The 26,200-nt window shown below is 35.7% G+C and overlaps 1 protein-coding gene across 2 annotated transcripts; it reads right to left on the reverse strand.

The window, feature by feature from the left end:
• On the reverse strand, positions 1–26,200 carry LOC107079562 (cadherin-like protein 26). 2 transcript variants are annotated; one of them, XM_069179572.1, is made up of 17 exons: positions 25,969–26,200; positions 20,741–20,851; positions 19,867–19,969; positions 19,352–19,496; positions 17,453–17,616; positions 16,625–16,756; positions 15,422–15,604; positions 13,583–13,902; positions 13,025–13,167; positions 12,374–12,604; positions 11,597–11,824; positions 9,689–9,807; positions 8,498–8,602; positions 8,027–8,131; positions 6,231–6,317; positions 3,257–3,355; positions 1–2,808 (listed from the first exon to the last, which is right to left on the reverse strand). In XM_069179572.1, the coding sequence occupies exons 2-17, from the start codon at positions 20,848–20,850 to the stop codon at positions 2,602–2,604; spliced, it is 2,481 nt and encodes an 826-aa protein (XP_069035673.1). In that variant the 5' UTR covers position 20,851; positions 25,969–26,200; the 3' UTR covers positions 1–2,601. The 2 variants fall into 2 exon arrangements, with proteins under 2 accessions (XP_069035673.1, XP_015220243.2); XM_015364757.2 differs by having other exon boundaries at positions 19,867–20,016.

Genomic DNA, 26,200 nt, shown 5'->3' on the forward strand with positions numbered 1-26,200 from the left:
TAATTTTTTTATTTTTATTTATACTGTACTTGTCCAAACAAATCCACCATGCAAAACCAATACCTGGTAAAAAATTCTCACCAAAACACCGGATCACCCAAAACAAATACCTTATAAACCTGCACTCATACACAAAAATACCACATAAAAGTGCCAAAAAATGTTTTATTTTAGCCCACATCAAACAAAGGAACTGTGTATGTATATCCAGTATATCCACATCCTCAAGAGGTGGGTAAAGCTGAAAGTCCATGAAATTATTCTGACAGTGAATACTCTAAAGACTGAATCTTCAAAACCAACCCTCTTGCTGACTGAAGTATTTGTGCTATAGTGTCTCAGAGGCAGAGACATTGTGGAAGATGCTGTTCATAACACTATGTTCATCCATTTTCTAACCAATGCCTATCCTGGCAAGCACTGGACACAGTGGACAGAATGCCTTTCTACTGCAGGGCACTCAAAGACACAATCGAGACATGCACTCACTCATACCAGGACCAGTTTTCCCAGATGCCTGTTAACCTACCAGTCTGTCTGAGTTTGAATGGGGAGAACATTCAAACTCCATACAGATACTGTAGCACACAAAGGCAGGAATTGAACCCAGGGCCCCAGTCCTGCAAGGCAGCAATGTTAACTACTGAGCCCCCATCCTCTATAGGATGTGCATGAATCTTCACACTTATATCATTCTTTACAAAAAGCATCTTGGTATTTGCAACCCTACACTGTCTGAGTTAAAGTGAAGGCAACTGAATAATTTTGGAAACCTCTGTATATACTGTATGTATGTTTGTGCATCTGAATGTATGAAATTCAATATAAAAATCACAGCTTACACAAAGTATACTGTATTCAGTTACCAAAGATAAGATTTATTAGGCTACCAAAAGTCATCATTTATATCTGGCAAAAAATCTTAGTAGCAATTCATTAATGTTCTTCATAATTAACTTTCAATTTTCATTAATCACGTCTATTCTTTTATTCTTTTCATAGTACAATACAGTTGCCTATTTGCCCCAAAAGGTTTTTGGATGCATTTATGCAGTTTGCAAAAGCCAAATTAAATTATTTTAAATTTTATTTAAATTAAGAGAGGCATGCAGGTTTCAAGACTGCGCTAAATTTTGTTTGTGTCCACTGTCACAGTGCAAAAGTGAATAAATAAAATTTCCTCAAAAGTAAAATCTGAGGAAATGGTAAATGATCTGTAAAGAAGTATACAGTTCAAATTGAATTACCTTAGACTTATACTGTATATAAAAAATGACTTCTGGAAATTTAAAACTCAAACAATAACATTTGCTGTCACATTTGCTAAATACCATTTGCTGTGGCATATCTTCCATGGTTTTGTTAAGCTGCAGAGATTTTTAATGTATCGAAACAAATAATGTAGAATGTTTTTTCTATAAAAATATATTATTTTCAAAAAACAAGACCTGCTACCTTCCAAAATTTTATCTTCATAAGCATTAATAAAAGACTACATTTACATTTTTAATTTTACAAGGCTTTCCTGTCTTTTTGAAAGGCACTCGGACTTCAGTGCCTTTAACTTTCTTTTAAGGAAAGACTAACTCTGGTGGAAAATCACTATTGTAGTGGTGTAATGCCAGAAAGTAACTGGTCATCTGAAAGTGATAGACATGTCACAATGTGTCACCTATATAGCACCAAAAATTTTGTTCTCTGAAGTATGTGTTTAACACTCTGTTTTAGTGGTTTTGTGAAATACTAAAACATTGAAAACACATGGGAGATTTTTTTTAATCAAAATTAATAAAAGGCACAGTTTAATTCAATCATTCAATTAGAGCAATAACTACAAAAGGAGGGGATAGTATGATATTAATATTATGATACTATTGAAGTGGTGGGATCTATGTATTTTCACAATAAATTACATAATACATTTACATCTTTCAAAATGGAACACAACTGCAAACAATGTAGATAAATTTATTATCAATGTTATCATGTACTGTATATTCTTTCTTTTTAATTGATTTCTCTTGATACATAAATTTAACAGAGTGGCTGCCACAGCATGGTTTTCTACCACATCTTGACAAAATTCACCTTTCTGACGTTATACCAGTAATATTGTATTGTAGACCAGCCAAAAATATTTTTTACAAACTAACGTTTCACTGCATTCAGTGAATGCTGTCTAACACCGAGTTTATTCACTTCAGTGCACTTTATAACTCGTAATAAACTTTTTATATATTATGGAGGTCATTAACTCCAACTCTGTCCTGTCCAACTCTTCACTGCCTTTTGCAGTTCATTAATTACACACTTGCTACAAGCAACATAGAACTTATTTTGAGAGATGGAATTTCAAAACATTTTAAAACAAATTCTTACAAAACAGTTTCTTGGATTTTCTACCATGTTTGGCAGTTTTAGACCTTTAGTGTCTTCAACACTGATGTGGAGTAGAACAATCCCAATTTTGCTGACTATACACAGTCTATAAAAATCCCTCTGTACTTTTATTTAATGTTGTTAAAGTACATGAGACATTTCCATCTGTAATCGAGCTGCTGTCTGGTTGGCCGTCTTGATTTCCTCGCCAGTCGGTTTGTCCTAATGTGTTTTAGGAACAGGCATACAAGTAGCAGCAAGATCATTAAACTTTGGGCCCAGGTCATGGAGCTGGTCAGACACAAACTCCTGTTCATCAATGGAAATGGGATCAAGTTCTGGGTCACTCATGGGTTCTCCTTCATCAGCATAAATGTGAGGGGGATAGTCATGCAGTTCATTGCCATTGCTTTGTAATGAAAGCTGTTGCTGTAAATAAACAATTAAGCACGTTATAATTCTATATAACAGTTTTCCAAAGCAAGTTACTAGTCTAGCTTTTCTGACTTCAAAAATTATGTTAAAAACCAAATGGAAACTAAAACCTTTACCATTCTCTACCATTAGTAGGATTCTGTTTGTCCTGATATTCCATACGTAAATACCTTATAAACAAGAAGAAAAGAGTACAAACTGCAAACATAGAAACATAGTTTTACGTTTATGACAAAGACGATTTTTAGATGGCTTGTACTTAAACGTTAAAAAAAGGCAGATTGGTAAAACATAATTTAGCGGTTTAAAGAATATAATGTATTTATTTTCTGTATTTCTAGTTGTAAGTAAAATTAATCAGAAACACAACTTGTATTGGTCATAATCATTGGTTTACATTTGCAATAATCATGAAGAAATGTGCCTTTGTCATCATTGTTACCTCTTTGATGATTGTTTGCAGTTTCTCTTTTCTGAAGAAAAGGCCATTGCTTCTCATTCTTGATGAAACTGTTGATCCAGTGTGTGATCTCTGCGAACCCTTTGGGACATAAAATTACATCTGAAAGTGGAAAACTGGTGCATAATATTTTTTGACATTCTATCATATTAGAGAGTCTTTTTCATGGCAGTTGGAAAGAATGAGATTGCATACAGTACCCTCAAATATATTGTATGAGATTTGAAAAACTGTGAGAGATATGTTAGAGGGTTCAACTAACATGTACTAGAAAGTTAGTAAAGGTGGAGGTAGTTTGAAGGTCCTGTAGGGGGAAATGATCAACTTTAAAAACAGGTACACACAACAGATACATGATGACTCCATTATTTTCTCTGTGCTTCATTATTGCACTAGATTATTGGTGCACTTACAGCATTGTAATTGCTATGATTTGAGCATTGTGCTAGTTTATTGGTGTAGATGGCATATGTGTTACGCCACACCCCCGGAGAACTTGTAATTCTACCTCGCATTCCAGCACGGTTCCCAGTTAGCCCAATTAGAGGTTTGACGGTGATCCTAGCAAGTGTAGGGGCTTTTTAGCTCAGGTATTTCATTTACATCCAGAAGAATTTTCTATCTCCTAGGGTAAGGTAGCTTTTATTAACTCTTTTTTTTTCTGGAAGGGTTCTTGAATGTACAACTGCACTCTTAGAGTCACAGGCTCCTGAAATTTCAGATTTTAATCTTTTTCAAGAGACATTAAGAAAGGTATTTCATCACCCCTCCCCGTCTCAGGATGCACCTTCCCGACTGATGGCTTTGAGGCAGGGCAAGAGGTCAGTGGTGGACTATGCAATGGAAATCCGAGTTATTGCGGCGGAGCTATCCTGAGGTGATGAGTCTTTGATCTTCCTTTTAAAGCAAGGGCTCTCGGATGCAATTAAAGACAATATGTTTCTCTTGCCTCGTGATCGAATTGTATGACGGGCTTCGCGGTAGAGGATTACGGAGACAAACAGAACCTTCCTTTACCTACTCAACCTCCCACTCTCGCTCCCCTCAGTTTGACCCTCGCACCCGCCCCCCGGAACCTATGGAGATTCTACACTCCCGCCTCACTCCACAGGAAAGGTAGAAGCGCATACGGGAGAATTGTTGTCTTTACTGTGGTCTTCTAGGTCATTACCATTCGGACTGTTCCTCCCGCCCTCCACGGCGCCCCCTGTCTAAACCCAGTCCCCAGGTGAGACACGATAAACATTTTGCTACCTCTTCTAATGCCTTGTCTATTCCCGCTTCCCTCTCCTGGGACTCGTCTAAAGTTAATCTTCTCACTTTTATCGATTCAGGGGCCTCCCCTTTCCAGACCCCAGCCTCGGCCCCTACCCCCCAGACCATTCATGGACTCCCAGCATTCACTGTAAGTATGATCCTGGATTCTCACTGGTTCCGCGGCAGGTAACAATATCTTGTTGATTGGGAGGGCTACAGACCCGCGTATCGCTCCTGGGTTCTCGAAAAAGGACATTTTGGACCTTCAACTGATTGTTGATTTCTGCCTTCATCTCTGCAATCAATCCTCGGGCGTCAGGAGCCACCCCTGGGAAGGGGGATAATGTTATGCCACGCCCCCAGAGGATTCATCATTCCACCTCGCATTCCAGAAAGGTTCCCAATTAGCCTATTTAATGCTGCTTCACACTCAACCCTGTGCTCAGTATAAGGGTTTTTCCTGGTTAGAGCTACTTCCATTTTCGCTGGAACTTACTACTTGGTTTTTGGTTTCCTGACCCTGGTTTGTTTTCCGACTGTCTCCTGGCTTTGGTTTTGGTACTTTGGTTATCGTTCTGGTTTCAACCCTTGGCTTCCATGCGGCTTACGGCTCCACTGCTGGTTTGGTTTTGCACCGACTTGTTTACCTACAGCTTTAGGACCTCGGATTGCTATATCGACTACGCCTCTGGAGACTGTTCTGGTGACCCACCATAGAAGTTCTGTGCTAAGAATACTACTTAAACATAAGATGACTAAATAATATCTTCTGATATAGATATACTGTTAAATATACTAATACAATTTCCAATATCAAAAGTATAGCAGTTTAATTTCTAAATAAATATATATGAAAATGAAAACGCCCTTCACTTCCAAAAAACTAAAATGTTACCAGAGACATGCCAGATCTAAACTTCATCCTTTTAATAATCACTGCATTTGAAAGGTTCTAATAGAGCAAAGCCCTTTAAACTTTAAGATAAAGTGCAGTTTTGATGCCTAATATTAATACTTAATGTTTAGAAAATCAGTAAAGGGTTAATGTTTTCCAGTTCATATGTTAACAAATTATTTTTTTTGTATTGTAGACTTACAGATTTTGCTTTTGTTTTACTGTGGTATGTGTGGTACACGCACTTCATAAGCTCCCTACCAAAATACTCTAATTTGTCTCTATGACAAATATCAGAATTACATTCAAATATGAAAGAGTAAAGCCAATCCAATCCAGTTAAATCAAACATATATGAAATATTTCTTTTAACCAGATTTACAAATGTAAATAAAATGTAATGATCTCTAACAATCATGTAAAGTTTTAGACCTTGAAATCTTTTATTCTTTTCATACCATATCTCTGGTTTCCCCCCACTTCTTTTTTACTTTGATTTTATGTACTGTTCTTATGCTTTAATGCACCTGATTTTAGACGACTTTATGTGACTTTTATGTTTTATTTTGTGTGTGTGTCTAATGTTCGTTGTACTTCTTATGGGAGAAGAAAAGTCAAATTCCCACAGTTGTGGACAGTAAAGTATCTATTTGTGCACAAAAACACTATGAAATACAAAGGAAATAGTAGAAACTGCTCGTAAAAACAATAACACTTATATATTAACACAATATTTTCAGAACACATTAATTATGAACTCTTGATTTTAAAAAATGATATTCAGAGTTAAAAGAGAATACCTACCTTACGCATATAATGGTGATTTTGTTGATGATGTTTATGATGGTATTGATTAATGGTTGATTGATAACTTGGATTTCTGTAAATGCTCTGAAAGTGAAACAACAAATAGAAAATCAGCACAAGAAATATTTACTTATGAATGATTGTATAATCTATAAGACTAGCTTGTGTTAATATATCATGATTACAGCAATCGAGCAGTGCTTTTGTAAGACAATCTGTCACGGAAGCCAGGGACTAGCCGTGGAGAGAGACCAGTGAGACAGGAAACCCCTATGTGTAGTGGCAGGAAAAGAGCAAACATGGGGGTTCGGTCCGGGCTCAAGGTATCGGGCAAAGTTGGAACAAGACATAAGCCCTCAGGTAGCAGACATGGGGCGACCTTGTAAGGCGAGCCTCTCGACAACCGATCTCAATGCCGAGCAAGGAGGATAGGGAGACCCGGAAATATAAAGCCTCAGACAACAAGACACACCGGAAGAAGCACAGGGAAACTAGGAACAGGACAGAGCAGGAGCACCCTCTAGATGTAGATGTAGGTATGACAGTACCCTCCCTTCAAGGGCGGCTCCTGATGCCCAAAAAATAAATAAGCTGCACAGCACTGGGAGGAGGAAAAACCTCATTTAACTGAAAGGAAACCTCTGGGAGTCAACAGCTATGGGCTACCCTCTCCTCCGGGGTAAAAACCTTTATTGAATAGAGGAAGGAGGGGCCAGGTAGGGTTCCAGGGGAGTGAGACAAAAAAACAGACAAAACCGCACAACAAGCACGCACAACAAAAAAATACGCCCTGACGGAACAGGGGAACAAACAACACATGAAAATAACTAGAAAAATAGGGAGACCAGGGAGCATGGTAGCCCAGACCAGAGAGACCAGTGGGCGTGGGAGTCCGGGACAGGGAGACAGCGGGCGTGGAAGCCCAGGACGGGGAGACAGACAAATCACACAAACAAATCACACACAAAAATAAACACAAAAGGAAAAGGGAGACAAACAACAATACTAGGGAGAGAGGGAACCAGAAGCCGGGTAGGCCAGGGAACCAGAAACCAGAGAGGCCAGGAAACCAGAAGCTAGGAAAAAGGACAAGAGAGACTAGGACCAGAACCCAGGGCAGCCAGAAAAACAAAAAACAAGGAACAGAAGCCAGGGTGGCCAAGAGACCACTGGCGGGGTCCACTGCAAGCTCGGCATTCTATCACGGAAGCCGGGAGGGCTAGCCGTGGAGAAAGTCTGGCAGGACAGGTGGACCCAATGCGTAGTGTCAGGAACAGAGCAAACACGGGGGTTCGGTCTGGGCTCAAGGTATCGGGCAGTGTCGGAACGAGATATAAGCCTTCAGGTAGCAGAGGTGGGGAGACCTCGTGAGGTGAGCCTCACGACAACTGATCCAAATGCCGAGCAAGGAGGAAAGGGAGACCTGTAAATATATAGCTCCAGACAACAAGACACACCGGAAGAACAAGTAAAGCACAGGGAAACTAGGAACAGGACAGAGCAGGAGCGCCCTTTAGATGTAGAGGGCATGACACAGTCATTTGCTGATATCACGATTTTTAAGCTCTCTTCTGCTGAAAACTTATTGTGTACTGGCCAATGAGCTGCTGCTCCACAATGTTCTAACAAATGCAATTAAATCATTTCGCTGAAGTAGTTGTTAGTAGGGCAGGTGAAATGTTTAACATAGTATTAAGTATTTTTGTAGCTTCTGTCTGTTACAACACATCTAACTAAATACAATTGGGCATGCAGAGACTTGTATCCCTAGGCATACAAAAGTTGATTTGTACCTGATAAGCATTCTTGTTGTGGAATTGTTGATATATACCAAATGCGTTTTGACCGTTCACAGCATCAACCTGAGTGGTGTTGATTTGCTGACCTGTATGGGGAACCTTTATAAAGAAAATAAAGGAAGATTAACATATAGTACAGCAATAAAAAGTTTACATCTTCACAATAAATGGAATATTTAAGTAGGTGTTAGACGGGCAGGTGAAATGTTGCCTGAGTGCTTTTGTTGGTGCAGTTCAGAAAGAACACTTCTCGTACATCTGCAGAGACCAAGATTCCTGCACCACTGGTCCTGACTCCAGTTTTTCCAACATTTTTATTTCAGGATCCATTAAAAAAGGTGCTGCCTCCTTGTTTTACATAGTATGAAGTATTTTTGTAGCTTCTGTCTGTTACAACATTTCTAAATAAATACATTTGGGCATGCAGAGACTTGCATCTCTAGGCATACAAAAGTTGATTTGTACCTGATAAGCATTCTTGCTGTGGAATTGTTGATATATACCAAATGCGTTTTGACCATTCACAGCATCAACCTGAGTGGTGTTAACTTGCTGACCTGTATGGGGAACCTTTATAAAGAAAATAAAGGAAGATTAACATATTGTACATCAATTAAAAGTTAGCATATTCACAATAAATGGAGTGTTTAAGCATTTACTACTTTTTATTTGTACATTAAACCCTTGTTGAAAAACTATCTTCAAAGTACCAAAGTAAGCCATGACATCAAAGCACTTCACCACATACAAATACATACACACCCTCTTATGTGACTTGCACCTTCAAACACATAGCTGTGGAGCTGGAAGGCATGCAGGTGAATAAGTTGCTTACAGTATGTCACTCATTATTCAAGCATAACTACAACTTACGATCCCATGTGCCTGAGGGGTATCCATGATTTAAAGGGGCCATACCACACCATGAAAACAGCTGTCAGTTTCACTGAACACTCATGAATATTACAAAAGGACATTTGATTAAAATAACTAGGCTTAACATTTTTTTATAAAAAGAACATTATTTATTAAAACTCTGTAGCACAATCCTTTCCCCTTTTTAAACCTGAGTGAAAGAGGACAGTGGTTTTAGCTATAGATAAATTGACATTTGTTAATATAGTCAAATTAATTACTATTTTAGAGCCTTCTGAGACTTTTCTTAACATAGTATTATACACTTCACTTTGAAGTATATCGCTTTTTAATTCAGTTTATTTTATATACCATGCTGTAAATGAAAGAGGAAACATATAAAACTCACATACTGTATATAATATTTATACAATTTCAGTTTATGTGATAACTTCAGTTTATGTGATAGCTACAGTATGTTTCACTATTTTTTGGTCTATGTACACAATTGTATAGCATATTAACTTTTTACCAACATTACAGTTATAGCTGTAATTGACGCTACATAATTAATTTCATTATGGACCTAGTAGAATTTACTTCAAAACAACCCCTTTTCTACTTTTTCTTTTTTTTTTGCTTGCCTTACTTTCAATAGCCCTTGAAGAGTTTAAAACAATTTAAAAGTGAAATCTAATGGGAAATATTGACTCAATCTGTATTGCCTCATCATAAAATTTAGGTTATTTTCTTTCAGCGCTCACACATGGTCTAAGTGATTATTATAGATTGTTGCCTTACCATGCAGTCAGTTCCTGGAGTTTCTGTGTTGGATGTTAGCAAAGTGTTTCCTGCATTGTCATTAATTAATCTGAATTTCTCTTTCTCGCCAGCAAAAGTTAATGCCAAAAGCAATAACCCTGCAAGCCAAAGAATGGTGAAATATTAGTTTACTAATGAAATACTAATTGTGACAAAAGGGGAATGAGATCAGTACTATAGGTTTAATTTAGGAGGAAAGCTTTTCTACACATGTACACAACGCCATTTATTTATTTATTTGTCTCTCAATGTTGCAAAAGGTTTTGTGGCAGCAGGAACCAGCAGCTTCTATTTTCTTTTCTCAAGAAATTTGGTTTAGTAACTAAAACTGGTTTAGCAGTAGCCTGCTGAGTTTAAGGTTTTATGAGAAGAGAGGACAGCCGGCTCACTGTGTACAACCCAATGACATGTAATGGAATTGAGGACACCCGAGTCCTAGCGTTATGGACTGTATCAGAGAGCGATGATATCTGCTGGAAACAACTAGATGGTATTAGAGGCTGTGTTGTTAATGCTTTGAAGTCTTAATGGAATAAGAAGACAGCTACAGAAATACAGAATATACTATATATAAAATATGAATCTGAAAGAATCTTTCTTACTCAGGGGACAGTTTGATGGGGGGGTACGGGTTGACATTTTGTCTGTATCTCAAAACAATCAGTGCCAGTATCCCTGAGGGAGTGGCACCTTGTGCTCATTCAAGCTAATAGTAGCCACCAGAAAATGTGAGACATATCTGAGGTTACCCTAGAGGTAAACAAGACCTGTAGCTTCTTTTCTTTCTGGATAAGCCTGTTCTTACCTAGAGAAAAGCAATAATGCTCATTCTGTCCAGGAAAAAATATGATATGCTACATAAAGAAGTGGAATTGATAACACTGGTCTTTGGGCCATGGGGACTGAAGAGCGGTGCAGTGCTTTTAATGGGACTTCACAACAGTACCTCTAGTGGTAATGTCAACCAACATTGGCACAGAAAGATAAAGCAAAGAAGTCTCCTAGTTGACCAGAATAGTGGATTACAGCAATGCCTTTGCACTGTAATGTGTGTGAACCGCATTTGTTGTTTTCTTGAACTGTGCCTTCTTTTTAATCAAACTATTCAACAAACAAGTTGACATAACAAACACTAGAATGTCTTTGGTGCCAATGTGGGCCAGCTTTAGGGCTTAAGGTGCCTTGAGCCAAGAGCTTTCCTTTCCTGCAAGCCAATCTAAAAGAACTAGCAGAACAATATCAAGACGACACACAGCAGCATGCCATCAGAAAAACAACGTTTTGCTGTTGACAGTTTTTCTCCTGATTTGAGTCCAGTAGAGAAAATGGGGGATCAACCATCAAGAGGAAACATCTGCAATCATTGTGGGAAAAGCTCCCCTAGTTCTGGGTGTGAGAAGATTTGTTCTCCATTGCCCATTTCTGTAGACAGTGCTGTATTTCCAGGTACCAACCAATTACTCATAAAACTAGTGCACACCATGTTGCTCCATATAGACCTGATGTGGCTATGTAATGCAGTCACTAAGCTTTCTGTAGGACAATCACTTTTGGAGTGCTGGCTACCCCTACAATCCTACTAAAGGGTTTTAGACATACAGAACAAATAAAATAAATGCAAAAGGCATTAAAAGAGAAATAGTTAAAACTTATGGGATGAAGTAAAACAAAACTGTTTTGCACCTTAATGTTTTGGTGAAACTTTTCATATTCTTTAAAAAAAATTCAGAATTATCAGTCAACATTTTTAATAATTCTGTAATCAGCTCAGGAATATAATTAGGAATAGTAGGATGTTAACTGCACTCCTTGAAATATATACTATGACTGCCAGGAAAAAACCTTATATAATAATGGTGATTATTCTACAAAAAAACATGATCATACCAAGGAATAGAAATAAAACCACAAAGATGATCCCTATGGCACTGGCTCCCATCTGTGCAGCAGGGGATTTCCGGAATCTGCAGTTTGGTGGTCCTGAACTGACACAGTCACACACTGTCACAGTGAGGTTCTGGACAGAATACTGCTCCTGCTTGTCAAAGATTTTCAAAGACACTTCATACACGCCGCTGAAAACATTACTTTCCTTGATGAGATCGACAGAATACCCTATGAAAAAGAACATTATTAAATTACATGCATTTTTGCCTTAGATTATAACGATTACTTTAGTAGTCTTGCAGTTACCTCAAACACTGATATAAAAAACTCTTCTCTTCATTTATTCATTCAACATTTACTATTATTAAATATTTACTATTAAACATGTTTTCATCACACATTTTATAACACATTTTAAAGACACAATATACTGTAAATAAAATTAGATGCATGTTAATATTAAGATCAATAGGAAGACAGTGGTGAAATGTTCCTCTTCAACATTTTTGTCTCTTTAAACAAAGCCCGTTATATGTTAAGGTCATCAATACCTAATGGTTCTAAGAAATCAGAACAAAATTACTCACTTATGATTTCCTTTTAAATAAGATAAGGGATCTTCGTAATCTAAAAAAAAGGTTTTGGAAACCATACAAACTATACACAATGGCATTCTTTTTGCTTGATTGTGGTCTGTAAGGTACAGTATATAATGAAGAGATGTACAGTAGTACAACACCTAAATTAAGAAAACTTTTTTAAGTTTTGGGGTTTTACCATAAGAAGGTTCCAGTCTCCATTTTCCTTTCATTTCTTTCTCATTGATTAGCTGAAAGCGGAAGGGCCCAGAATAGGGATCTGCATCCATATCTATAGCAGTAATAGTGGTATTTGAAGGTCCACCCTCCAAACACATGTCGATAGTGGTATTTGCCACAGTGGGGGTATTGTCATTCACATCTGATAAGTGGATTTTGAGAGTCCCAGTGCCTGTCATGGGGGGATTTCCTGTGTATGTAAGAAGAGGGAGATTTCAGTACTTCATACATCAACTGAAAGCGATTTCTAATTTACAGGGACAACCTTGGAAGCATGTGTACAACAAGAGTGGAATAATTTGAGTGGAATTACTGTACATCACAAGAGTACAATAGCAGTACGATCTGAACTCACACACCTCCAGATGGGAGGCCCTAACCATTACTTTGCACTGCCAGCTGCTCACCTACCAACTACTCTGACTGACATCTTGCACCTACATTTTAGTTTCCCTCTTTAAAGAGGATTTCTTTCTGAACTACTTTTTTCCTATGCCTACGTCTGTAATCTCTCTATAATCTATATAGGTCTATAATTTCTCAAAACGTAAACTAGTTAATATTGAAAACTTTTCTCTCTAGTATGTTAATTCAATCAACTTAATATTACCTTTATCAATTGCGTGTATAACTATTGTGTATGTATTATTCACAACGTATGGAGATTCTCTGTCCACCTTCTTTATTGTTTTAACTACACCAGTTTTTGGGTCCACAGTTACCCATCCCGCTGGGTCGTTTCCTATCTCATACCTGTTAAATAGAAGAAGTCCATATTAGTGAAGGAAGATAAATAAGTTCTTCTAAAGACAGCAAGGTACACAAAAATGTCAGTAGGCCTTTCTTCAGTACAATGATGTTTAAAATCAAAAATAGTTTAACATACAGCAGATAATATTTAATTTGAAACTTTAAAAAATATCCCCTAAAACTGAACTTCACAAAAATGTTTTCCTTCAACAAAATGTAATTACAAATATCACTTTGATTTACAGTAATTTACACCTGTACATTTGTACACAGACATTATTGAATTGAGTTAATAATAGATTGTGTGCAAGTGTCAGGTAATGTAGACATTACATTATTAAATAGTTTTTTTTAAACAAGGACCTAATAAATATAAAACCTTAAAAATTCGCAAGTAGTATGATACGTTAGAACATACACGAATTCACTGGATAAGCTATCGTCTTGGTCGACTGCTGTGAATGTCTCCAATACATGTCCAATTTCGGTGTTTTCCACCACATAAACATCTTTAATTTTAGTTGTGAATTCCGGGGGGTCATTGACATCTTCTACGATGACATCCACTGTCTGCTTTATTAGTGGTGGTAGTTGTCCTTTACTGGAATCATAATGTTTCACGTCCACATCCCACAGTGTTGTAGGGTTACGTTTCTTTACAATACATGAAAAGTAATCCGCTTCATTCCTCACTGTGATCGACAAGTTCCGTCGATTACCGCTTTCATAGTCCAGAGACTGTGATACAAAAAAAAAGAGGTAGAGGACATTGAAGTGTTTCAAAATAATTTTGCTTAAATTTAGAGTATGTGGAAAATCCAGGGGTATCCCAGAAGGAGATTATACAAAAGACCTCCAATTTTAATATGAGCTTTACTGATGCACTGCTTGAGAGGCTGACTGGTTTTAGATTTTTTGGAAAATCTACTACTTTTTATTTGATTTATTGGAAAACCTACAATCTAGGGATGAAGGTATTTAACACAGTAGGTTAACTGTCATCCATTTGTTTACTAGTGTTGTCCTTGGATTCTGAGCCTTGCATGTCTCTGCAATGCACTGCCTATAAAAGCCTCTTATGACTGATTGTTCACGTAGTGTAACTCCAGAAAATAATCAGTTAAGCCTCAGTGTCAACCTGTTTATGCATCTTTCAGTTAGCCTGAACACACAGATGACAGTCTGAAAAACTGAGGATCATCAGTTTTCTTTGTCTTGTCCATTCTAACATTGCACTGAGTTTTGTAGTTCTTATTATGTGTCTCAAATGTTGAGCTACTCAGCTGTAATCTGGGGTCAGCAATTTAAAGTTATCGTTGTTTGTCAGCTGCTGGTGGAAAAAGAGGTGTTTTTCTTTCAAATGTTTTGTTTTTCACCCAAAGGTGCATGGTAGGCAACCTCTCACACAGGATGCTTTCTTGCTTTCTTGCAGTTTTGTAAAAAAAAAATCCACTACTTGTTTGAATGGTGCCAAGGCATGGTTTTAACACCTTTAGGTATCTACATTTAGCTATCTACATTAGGGGTGTCCAATTCTTATCCTGGGTCAGTAATACAAAAAATAAAATAATCTATTTATGATCTCTCCAAAGTGGATGAATGGATTAATAAGAAAAGGTCTCATCAGTTTCTCCAGCAATACACAAAGGACAGCTTGGAGGCTAATTAAAGATTATATGATTATGACATATGGCAATATGCCATAAAAAGAACAGCTAGCAGGAAAAGAACATTGTATTTGTATAAAATCTAACCTAAAATAAGATTTGTAATTGGAAACGAAAGGGAATAATGCATTGGAAATTTCAAAAACTCTCATAACTATGTTAGTGATATCGTTATGACCAATGAAAATGTCAGAAATGTACCCATTGCTACATGGAATATACAAGCGTGAGCACGCGTAGGCTGCAAAGGAACAGGTAACAAGTTTATTCCATGCTGAAAAGAAAAGAAAGGAAACACAACATTTCGGCTGTGGAGACTTCTTCAGGTGAACGCTCCACAGTCGAAACGTGTTTCCTTTTTTAATAAAAAAAATTTAAAGCTGTGGTAATTAGAGTGCACCATGTACAATAAATGGATTTGAATCTGGTTTAAGTTTAGTACACAAACAACTGTAGTAAGAGAGGAAGCTTCTGAGCTTAAACCTTATATAATGTGTATCCTACTGGAATTATTATTTTTTAAGTTTATTTATATAATAGAATTTATGATAGAAAAATAATGTTGTTATTAAAGAAAGATCCAGTCTTACCTTCACAACAGTCAAGATTCCATCATTAGTCTCTGGGTCAGTTAATATCTGAAAATTTCCATCTTTGTCCCCTTCGATGCTGTATTTTGCTTTCCAGGCAGGAGTGGGCTTTGTGTCTTTGTCATTTACCTGTATTCTGAGAACTGTCACTCCTTCATCTCTCTCCTTCACTTTACCAGAAGCCTAAAACACAAAACAACAAGTGTGTAAAACATGAGCCCACAGTTGCACTACTAAATCTAAACACGGTATATATATCTGAAATCTCTTTTCTTAAACATTGTTTTACCTTAGAAGAGAAAATACTCTAATTGTTATATCTTCCTTTTGTGGAGTGGGAAGGGTACACATGAATGCTACAGGTCTGATTTGCGATGAATAGAATTATGAATTTTACATCCTGATTTTTAAAAGTTGAAAGGTCTACTAATAAGGCAAAACTGGTAAAGTTACCCATTTATGCTAATTTTCAGAATATGATAGCTTTTACTTAATTATAATTTTAGGATAAAGGAATTAGCTATCAACACAGCTGACATTAAGCCTTGCTTTATTGGAGAAAATAGTCCAGGACCAGGATTCCCTGTGTTTGCTGCACAAAGTGGTCATGCAAGTTGAAACTGATAATAAATGATTTTGCCATGGTAAAGCATACTGCACTGCAAGCTCTATAGGTTCTTCTGTTACAAATGGACCTTCTTCATGTGGTTGGATTTGCTTTTTTTCACTCTACCTCTGTCTGAGTGTTCCTGTCCTGTCTTGCCATAGTAGGGTCTGATTACTAACACTACCAGGCAACCTAAATTTGTGTAATCATCCATCTGTCCATCCATTTTCTAATATACATTATACGATTTGTATGACCTGTATGTACAATTAGCTTGATAGTAAGTGCCACAGTAGTGGACATTCATCCATTTTCATAGCACTTTATCCAACAGGGTAAACCTTAAGGGCACAAGGCAGGATACACCCTGGATGGGACACCAGCACACGCATACAGACACACACTCTTGCTATGGCCAGTTTTCCCAGAAGCCAATTAACTTACCTGTATGTCTTTAGATTACGGGAGGACACAAGAGCACCTGGAGGAAAACCTCAGGAAAGCTAACCATTGTGTTACCAGGCCACCCTTGTGTAATCTAAATTTGGAATAATTATTTTAACACGTAACTTTATAGCTTAGAGCAGACCACTCACTTTTTGATTAAGAAGGACTGGGAGATTGTTGTTATCATCTTCCAGATTTAAAACAACCGTTGCAGAGCTTGAGAGACGCACTTTTTCGCCTTGGTCTTTTGCTTCAACAATGATGGTGTATTGGTGGGCTTTCTGAAACAAAATATAGAGCAGTTCATGATGAATGAGACCATAAAATTACCATAAACTTAATGTGTAAACTAGGTGGAATTTATACCATCAGTGTATTCTCTTTTTTTTCAAACAGTTTCCACAGATGGTCTGAACAACTTAACTGCATTATAGATTTCTTGCTAACAGACTGTGTGCATGAAGACGTGTGAATTGACAGAAAGGAAAATCACATATATATTATTTCTAACTGTAAAATTAAAATAGATAGTGCATACAATGATACTGGTGTCCAGTTTATAATTCAATTGTCAATTTCAAACTGTAGTTGATCATTACTTATTCTCTGCTCTTCTACAGAAGATCTACACAAGAATCCCACTTTTCTTGTTTGCATGGCGTTCATTGAAAAAATAAGCTGCGTTTGTGAAAGTGGGAAAATTTACATGTAATTTCAAAAAGATAACAATTACATGTGTTTTTAAGAACATATTTAATAAAATTATCAAACAATGGAATATGCACATTATTCTTATCCTAATAACATCATAACCTACATAAAATGCACATTAAGTTTAAGTACAAGGAAAATAACGGATCACTTTACTAAAACAAGTTAAATTAAAACATTCATAATAACACTAGCCCAAAATTCAAAAGTGACACAAATTACACAAAAATAAGTAAAATTGTAAGTAATTGTAGTAGATCATTTACCTCATAGTCCAAGCATCCTTTGAAGGAAATCTTGCCATGAGTATCAATGTAGAATTCTGCATCTGTTTCTTTGGGAATAACTGAAGCAATTCTATAGGAGAAAGTTGAATTTTTGGTGTTTGGCTTATCATCATCTCTGGCTGATAGAACAATCAGAGTGCTCCCTTTTAATAAAAAAAATATATAGGAAAGCAAAATTATCCCAATGAATAAAGGTGCTATTTTATATATTATATTCATATTTTATATATGTAGCTTGGCAGGAGAGTGAAGAACAAGAGCAAACTGCTACAGACTTGGACCTGAATTTCCAGACTACAGGTGTGATTACTAAAAATATTGTGATCAGAAACATGTGCAGTAAAGTAAAGCACTAAACCCCCCTACTGGTTGCAAAATAGTGGTTAAATTTAATCATTTTGACCATGACCATGTCGCAACTCTTTGCTTTGGTTTTATGGATTTAAAATAAATGTTCACAAAAATATCAGACCTCAAGACTCTTGGAATGTGCCTTTCATGTGACTCATATGCTATACTAAAAAACTACATATAATTCATGTTTAATTTCATGTTCATACGGATGTTAGTGGATGGCTACTACTGCTATCCCATTCTTTGAAAGATAGACCTTTAAGGTACAGGACATGTGGTCTTTGTTGTTTGTGTAAGGAAGTGTGTGCTGTGAGAGAAATGATGTAAAATGTTCATGGATTTCTTGTACAATGAGTATTAGAGTAAGGTGCCACTTATTATTTCCCAGTGATTTGATGGGTAATTTAAACATTTCAAACATGACCCAGATGCACAATCCGTCTAGAATCAGTCTCTGACATGGAAGCCACAGTGAGGTTTCATCATCAAAGCAACATTGGGTCATCAACTGTGATCTCGAGTAGTTTTTCTGGACAGTGGTGATGAGAAATTAATGAATCACTTTGTTTGTGAATTAATGCATTTTAAGAACTCAGGTTACAAGAGTATGTAAAAATATCTTCTAGGATTTAGAGGGGGCTGTAGTGAAACAATTACATATCATGGAGAACTGCAGTACTGTAGTAACCCACTCCAGACTAGCTGACCTTGCTGTGCAAAGGTATTTGCAAAATGAGGAATGCAAAATGAGGAATGTTGACACACTGCTCTGGTGCTTCGCCGGTTCACTCAGGCAGCCATTTGTCACAGTGTGTTTGTGCGCCTGAATCATTCATCGTACAGCTCTGACATGCACAACATTGGAAGTCTGATCTGCAAAGTTTATACTATGAGTCAAATAGATGCAGATGTTCACAAATAAAGTGGACTATGGTAATAATTTGAGCTATATGAATATAATTATATCATTATTAATTTCTAGATACGTGATTCCATATTATATTCCCTATTAATCAAATTCTAAAAAGTATGCGATAACGAGTACTATGTGTTGTTTGCTGGGCTACATAATATTGAGCGAATTTAATATGCACAGTAAAGAGATTAAATGAAGCAATCGTTTCACTAGTAACCAATGCACCACGAGTGCCGCCTGTCGGTCATTTTAGCCAGCCAATCACGTACTGTGGTATAATGAGCTAATCTGCAGATAATTTCGCGCGGTACAGAGTTTTACTGTGCATTTTGAATGGTTGCATCTGTATATACAAGAGGTCAGTAGAATTCTAGGACAAATTGCTGTTATCTTGTTTCTGTGCCTCAGTTGCAAAACGTTTTGATTGTCCCGTTCTGTATTTATATCACCTTTAAAATTTCAAATATTTTTTAATACAGTAGTACCATAGACATTGTGTAATGATTTTATTTCCTGTTAAAAACATGTACTTAAAAAACATTTTATATGCATTATATAGAATGTATATAATATAAACTGAATAGTATATCACTATAAGGAATCATTACCTTGAGCCATAGATTCTTTAATAGTAATTTCATAATGTTCCTGTTGAAAAGTTGGTGGGTGGTCATTTATGTCCAAAATTGAGATCTCAACGCCAAGCCGGGTATCCACAGCACCATTGGTAACATTTTGAGCCTGAAATGTTAGCTATGCAGATGTGAGAAGAATGAAAACATATCAAATCCAGTTTCAGCATCAGTTCAGCATCAAAATCTCAGTTTAATGTGTAATTTTGCACTTGAAGCAATCAAGAGACTAAATTAAAGTGCTAATGATGTGATACTCTGCGTTGGAAAAATAACAAAAGATAACGGTTCATAGTGCATTTTATAGGGACTAGGAACACTTTTACAAATGTTTTCAATTTAAAAACCTGCTGATATCTGGAGACCAGGGTCCTGAGCTGATGATAGAACAGTACTTTGGAAACGTAATGGTTCATACTTTTTTAGATCTAGACAGTTGATTAAGTAATGCACTTATTTTTATAGTCTATGAATAATTATTATTTGCTCACCTTCAGTTTATCGTATTGCTCATAATCTACAGGTCCCAACACAGTAATGACACCAGTGTGTTGATTAATTCGAAGGATTCCCTTTGGGTCTTCATTGACCCCACTGCCAAGCAAATCAAATGTTACGAGATATGTACGGTCCAGTTGAATCTACAAAGCAGGGTAACAATGAGTAAAAGTAAATAAAACTCATTTAGAGGAAAAATAATGAATATGCTAATTATGAGTCTCCAGATTTGGTAAGGTGATTATTGATAAGAACTGTACAGTAGTTCTTCAGTAGTATACTAGCGTATACCGTAAGTGTAAAAAGCACTTACACTTCTAAAAGGTTACATGAAAACTTAAAGTCAGTGACTGTGAATTAGTAGGTCACAGGGGAATTTCAATTAAATTGATAACATTGAATGTATTCCAGACAATTGGTATAATAAAATACCTTTAATTTTAATATCTTATTTAATATCTGACATTTACAGTATATCTTTGCTGCACACAACATTATGAAATAAAATTAGAAAGATGATTTTCATGTGATTTAGTTTAAGTACAGAAAAAAATTAAAGTGCAAAATGAAAATCAATTGTTTTGCACAGGTAGTGATTACATTTAATTTATTTCTTTGGTGTCAGTATGACCTGTGGCAGACATGAGGGAATATGGCAATAAATCAAATGTACTCTTTTTGACATAATCGTTTGATCTACACATAGAATCATTTGAGAGACTGTACATGGTTGATGGCTTCTTATTTTATTTTATATAAGTTAGTCATTTGCCATTAGTTAGATGGCTGTTTGATAAAGGCTGTTCCTGAAAAGGTTATCACCTTATATATAGTTTCAGTTGTCTTTTTCACATGCTATGTACTTACAGTCCCCAGAGTATATGGAAAAGGACCTGGATTTTCCTCCTCAATGGAAAATGAATCAATGATCCAGGCTCGTTTCTGACGACTATGAATGTTTTTTGAATCAGTGGCATCCTACAGGGGTGGAGAAAAAAGATTAAAAGATTCTACAGTCAAAGCAAACAGAAACCAGTACCGGTATCTAATAAGTACTATATGCTGTAGACATGAACATAATTTGTTATAGGCTTGCAACAACTTAAAATATATTCAAAACATGTGTTGTGCATTTATTGAAATTTGTTAAAAAATACTGTCATGGGGAATGGTAACATTTAATGTTACTTTCATACTCATTGATCACATGAATAGTAGGAAAAAAGACAACCATTTACATTTAAAAAAAATGAAAGGGACAATAATTAGTGTAACACAACATCAGGATTAAAGTTATACTAAATTGGTGGTGGTGGAGGGGAGACCCCATTACCTGTAAAGCGCTTTGAGTGGAGTGTCCAGAAAAGCGCTATATAAGTGTAAGCAATTATTATTATTATTATAAATAACAAAAACAGCAGTGATACCAAATGTTCAAGCAATGTACACCTGTCCATTATGTCTCAAAGTCCTAGCAAGCAATTAAAACTTGTATATATAATTTACTGGAAGCCTTTATTTAGCTCATACAGCTTTATATTTATATTGTTTTCTGTTGAAACTGGAAAGCATGAATGAAAATGCATCTAAATACTTGGGCATCAGATTTGATTTGTTCCACTGTACAGAAATAACAAATCATTTTCCATTATTTTGTATGTCATGGTTAAAAGTTTCCTTCAATACAGTGCACTTTAGTAAAGCAATATGTTCACATTTAAAAGGCTTCTCAGTGCACAAAGCTAAAAATGACATTGCAACAAGCTTTTCATTATACAGTAGTCCCCTTTGACTAAGATAATGATAGGTTGCTTTTAATCCTTTAATCCTGTATTTCAGGTAATGAGGATTAAAACTTGGAAGCCTTTATGTAGTTCAGAGGAAATGTCTTAAGAACACAGATTTGTCATTTGTAATCATGGAATAATTTTCTTGTTGCTTCAGGGAATCACTAATGAAAGCATGTGAGGGTATGGCTAAATCTTGTGAATCCGCCAGTAATAGAAATGACTGATTCTTTATTTAGCTGACTGTATATGTATCATAGCCATTATAGCCAACATGCATATCTGATTGTAAGAGGGTTAACAAATACTTTAAATGTTAAAAACAGTCATATTTAAATAAAGGGCACAGCAGTGTATATACCATAGTTGTGTATATAATGCATATCATTGGATTGTTATTAGTTATGTTGTAGTTATGTAGAGTATAATATAAGTTTGAGTAATCAGCTGCATCAAAATACATAGGCTGCAAAGGAGCAGGTAATTGTTCATTCCATCCTAAAAGGTAAAGAAAATACAGTTTCTGCTGTGGAGTCTTCTTCACAACTGAAAAAGTCTATACAGACAAAATGTTTTTCTTTTTTTAGCTTTCAGCATGGAATGAATATTAACCTGTTATTTTAATAAATGTACATATATACTAATACTAGTGACACTGTATATAATAATGGCTGTAGATATAAATTATATGAAAATATCGAGATGTAATCCCACAACAAAAAACGAATGCAAAAGTTAAACAAATGTTTGTTAACCATGTTGAGCTAATATGGTTCAGTCAGTCTGTTAATATTGTAACTAATTTTTAATGTAAAAGGTTTTAACACCTTCTTGAAAATTTTAAATTGTTTTGAAAATGTAACGATTCTTTATAAATCTCCACCGGCCATCCGTAGGTTGTAGATTACAAATATTCAGAGCCTACTATTAGACTATCAAATAGTAATCAAAAATACAGTGTCATGTGGAAGTTTGGTCAAACAAGATGTTTGGTCCAATATCATGCACTTTGTTGTTCTGAACAACAATTGTTAAGTTTATTTATATATATATACCGTATATACAATATACTGTAAGAATTCATATACTGCATACTGTATGTACAGAGAGCCTTAAAGACAAAGTGAATAGAAAAAGGAAGGAAGGATTACATAAAAACATGCTGTATTTTTCATAATAACATTCAAACCTATCAGCTGATAGGAATTAGAATAAAACAAAACAAAACTGAGACTACAGTACAAAACATATTTTCTATATCTTGTTCAGTAGCTGACTTTTATTCTCAGGATGTTTTCAGGTAATTTGCAATTGATGTAATAAGGATTTAGCTATTTATGCTTTTGGTTTTGACGCAACTTCAGAATCTTCCTCTTGTCTTAAGGTGTCTGGCTTTTCTCAAGCCAGAGGGTCACACCCTAGTTATAGTATAAAAAACAGAAATACATTTAAAAAAATCCCTTTTAAGCTTTTAGAATGTGTGCAGAGCAGTGAAAATAAAACTCAACATCTTTATGATGAAGCCAGTAATAGGGGATCGTATACGGTCTTCATAGTCTGACACATTTCCGTTTAAGAGTTAAAAGGTTTTACAGAGCCCGACAGTGATTTAGAATAGGATTTAGTGTACTTAAGTCTTAACCTCTGTGTTCTTGTACATGATAATATTCTTAATGCTATATTACAGTTAAAAAAGGTCAGATAAGTAAAGAAAATTTTCAGGTGAAGTTAAATGCATTTGTGATCAATGTGTATTAAAGATTGCCAAGTTGGATTATATCTTTTATCTTAGCTGTATAAAGGTAGTTTTAACAGTTGAAAGCACTAGCGCATGGCTTTGAGTAAATTATAACATATATAATATTTTAATATAGTGTAACTCCTGATTATATCTAAGACGTTTAAGACTTTTGCATAGCATTTCATAATGGTCTAAATCACTAAGCTAGTTTTTCTGTATAAACAGCAAATTTCACAACCTTAATAACCTTAATTAATTAATCTTGACTGCTGATGCTACAACTGGCCAAAAGCTGTAACAACATAAAAATTACACATTATTCACTGCTGAAGATATACACTTCTCATAACCGTGAAAATTATATTTGTGAACTTTGTGAGCATTTTGAGCGATATTAACTTTCCAATGAAAGCATAACTAATTGCTCTATATTAAAGGTTCTGTTTTTACACATTATATGATCATAATTCTAATTCAATGGTTGAAACATTCTAGACAAAACAATTTTGATTTCAAAATTTTAAACTTGTATACAGATTTGTATTCAACGCAGTGCTTCATCTTTGCGTGAATTCATTACCCTGACTCTGTCGTTACAAATATTACAAATGGTGTTGTTATAAAATGATAATGGAAAAAATAAACTGCTTTTATGATTCTTAAAACACGAACTCTAAAGCAGCATTTCTTGTTATTTCTTTGTTATTCAAATTAGTTAAGAGGAAACAACACCTGCAGTAAAATTGCATATAGCACATTAATTCTGTAGGTCTGTAATGCATTAATTTTATTTCTATTCTCTGTGTTTTTTAACTCCTACATTCTGTTTCTCTGAGTCATAATAAGTCCCTTTAGCTCTTCTCTATCTCAGAAGCAGGCTGAGCAATATTTATTCTATGCCTAAAAGCTGAGCAGCAACCTTTAATGATTAATGGCACTAATCCAAGAATCTTTTATTCTCTCACAAGACCTAAATGCAATAGAGTGGTAGTATGCAAAAACCATGCAATAAACACGTTATGAACGATTTATAGTCTGCCTTTGTCAGTTAAATATGTAGAAAAATATAAAATTGTATTATTTGCCTTAGGGAAGGTGAAGAGATATGTTATTCAATCTGCACGTTAGAACTTGATATGTTTCAGATGCAAGTTTTGGCTTCACATAATCTGCAATTGTGTGAGTACATTTTTTAGCTTTGTGACAGTTTTTTTTGCATTTTATTTGAGCAGTATAACAAACTTTCTTGATAAAATAATCTACTTGAAACTACTATGAAACATTTTTTTCTGTTATATTGTTCTATCATATCCTTTTTTCGTTCTGCATTTTTATTTTCTAAAGTGAAAAAATATTTCGAATTTCACATGAAAGAATGGCCTGTAAATTGCATAGCAGAAATTTTGTAAAAAGCAATAAGCAAACAAGGGTGAATTATTAGAATTCACACTGATGTATTATTGGGTATAAAAACACGAACTTTCTGATCTGAAGTTTTGGACTATCTGAGTCTCCTCACCACCACCACCCCCAAGCACAACCCCTCCTTTTTCAGTCATATTTCTCATCTACATCATATGCCGTTTGACATTTATGCCTTGGATCAACCTTGTTGTGAAAGGTGCTATATAAAAATAACATTAATTTAATTGCTTCAGTGTGCAAAAAGTTTAGTTAATCAATCCCTTGGATACAAAGCGAGAAAGGCCATTGATTGCTAACTGCGAAATGACTATTTTACATATCATTACATTTCTAAATTTGGAAATATAAAGAAATTCATGTACATAAGAACACAAGAAAAGCCAACGACAGGAACAGTTAGGGTTGCCACATACAGAAACACAGTATTTTTACCCTGACCTCTCTGACTCTCAGCTCCTGTGTTGAGGTATTATTTACCTGTTTGTTTTCAGGATCACACCCACACACGTCTCACCCGAGAAAGCAGAAGAGTTACTTAAGAATTGAAAAGGTGACACATATCCCTTTGAAAAGGCCTTTCAACCCATCAGAGCTATAGGTTTTACTGTAGGCTAAGAGATTCTATTACAGAGTCAAGTTTGACATGATGGCTCTCAGTATGTTTGTCTGCACAGAGTTTCTGTGGGAAACTATTCCATTACTATGGCTTTGAATTTCTGCAGTCATGTCCCAGAAGCTCTGTTCACCACACTAAGCCTCAAATTTAGTGTGTAAACTTAAAATTTAAAATGTTACTGGGATTAACCTTATTGGTTCACTGCAAAATGTGGAATCCTTTGTCCTTTGATTTTTTTTCTTGAGAATAAAAAGATTAAGTTGCTTCAGCCTGTTCTCATAATACACTTTCTTAAGCCCTGGAATGAATAGTTAAAACTTCGCAATCCCTTTTGTAAAATGACAGCCAGACCTTGTCACTGTGCTCCAGACACAAATACTACACAACATCCTTCTAGCATGAAGTAATAAGTTTCACTTAATTTTATGTTTATTTTTTTAGAAATGTTATCACTTTTGAGACACACTAAAGCTTTTACAACCAGTGGGAGTGGCAGACAAGCAAAAAGAGCCATAAATATACTTACTATTGCAGCTAGCAGAAGAACTGTGAGGGCAGCCTTCATATTGAAACCATACATGGTTCACGGGTAATCCAAAAGAAAAAGCTAAAGGTTTTGATGTTCTCATTCCCTTGTAACAAGCACAGCAGCTGTCAAGGGCTTGACTATTTAAGAGTAAGAAGGTGGGTCCCAGAAAATGACCCTCTGATGTAATCTAAACCAGGAATTGCCACAGGCACTGCAGTCAAATATTGTA

The sequence above is a fragment of the Lepisosteus oculatus genome, chromosome 16 (genome assembly GCF_040954835.1).
Source record: "Lepisosteus oculatus isolate fLepOcu1 chromosome 16, fLepOcu1.hap2, whole genome shotgun sequence".
NCBI lineage: Eukaryota > Metazoa > Chordata > Actinopteri > Semionotiformes > Lepisosteidae > Lepisosteus > Lepisosteus oculatus.

Excerpts from the sequence above, each read along its gene's own strand:
- LOC107079562 (XM_015364757.2), bottom strand. The coding sequence starts at position 26,022 with ATGTATGGTTTCAATATGAAGGCTGCCCTCACAGTTCTTCTGCTAGCT. Across the intron at positions 13,168-13,582 it reads AGCTTATCCAGTGAATTCGT|GTATGAGATAGGAAACGACC; the intron begins GTATGTTCTAAC and ends TCTATTTAACAG. Across the intron at positions 6,318-8,026 it reads ACAACAAGAATGCTTATCAG|AGCATTTACAGAAATCCAAG; the intron begins GTACAAATCAAC and ends TTTCACTTTCAG.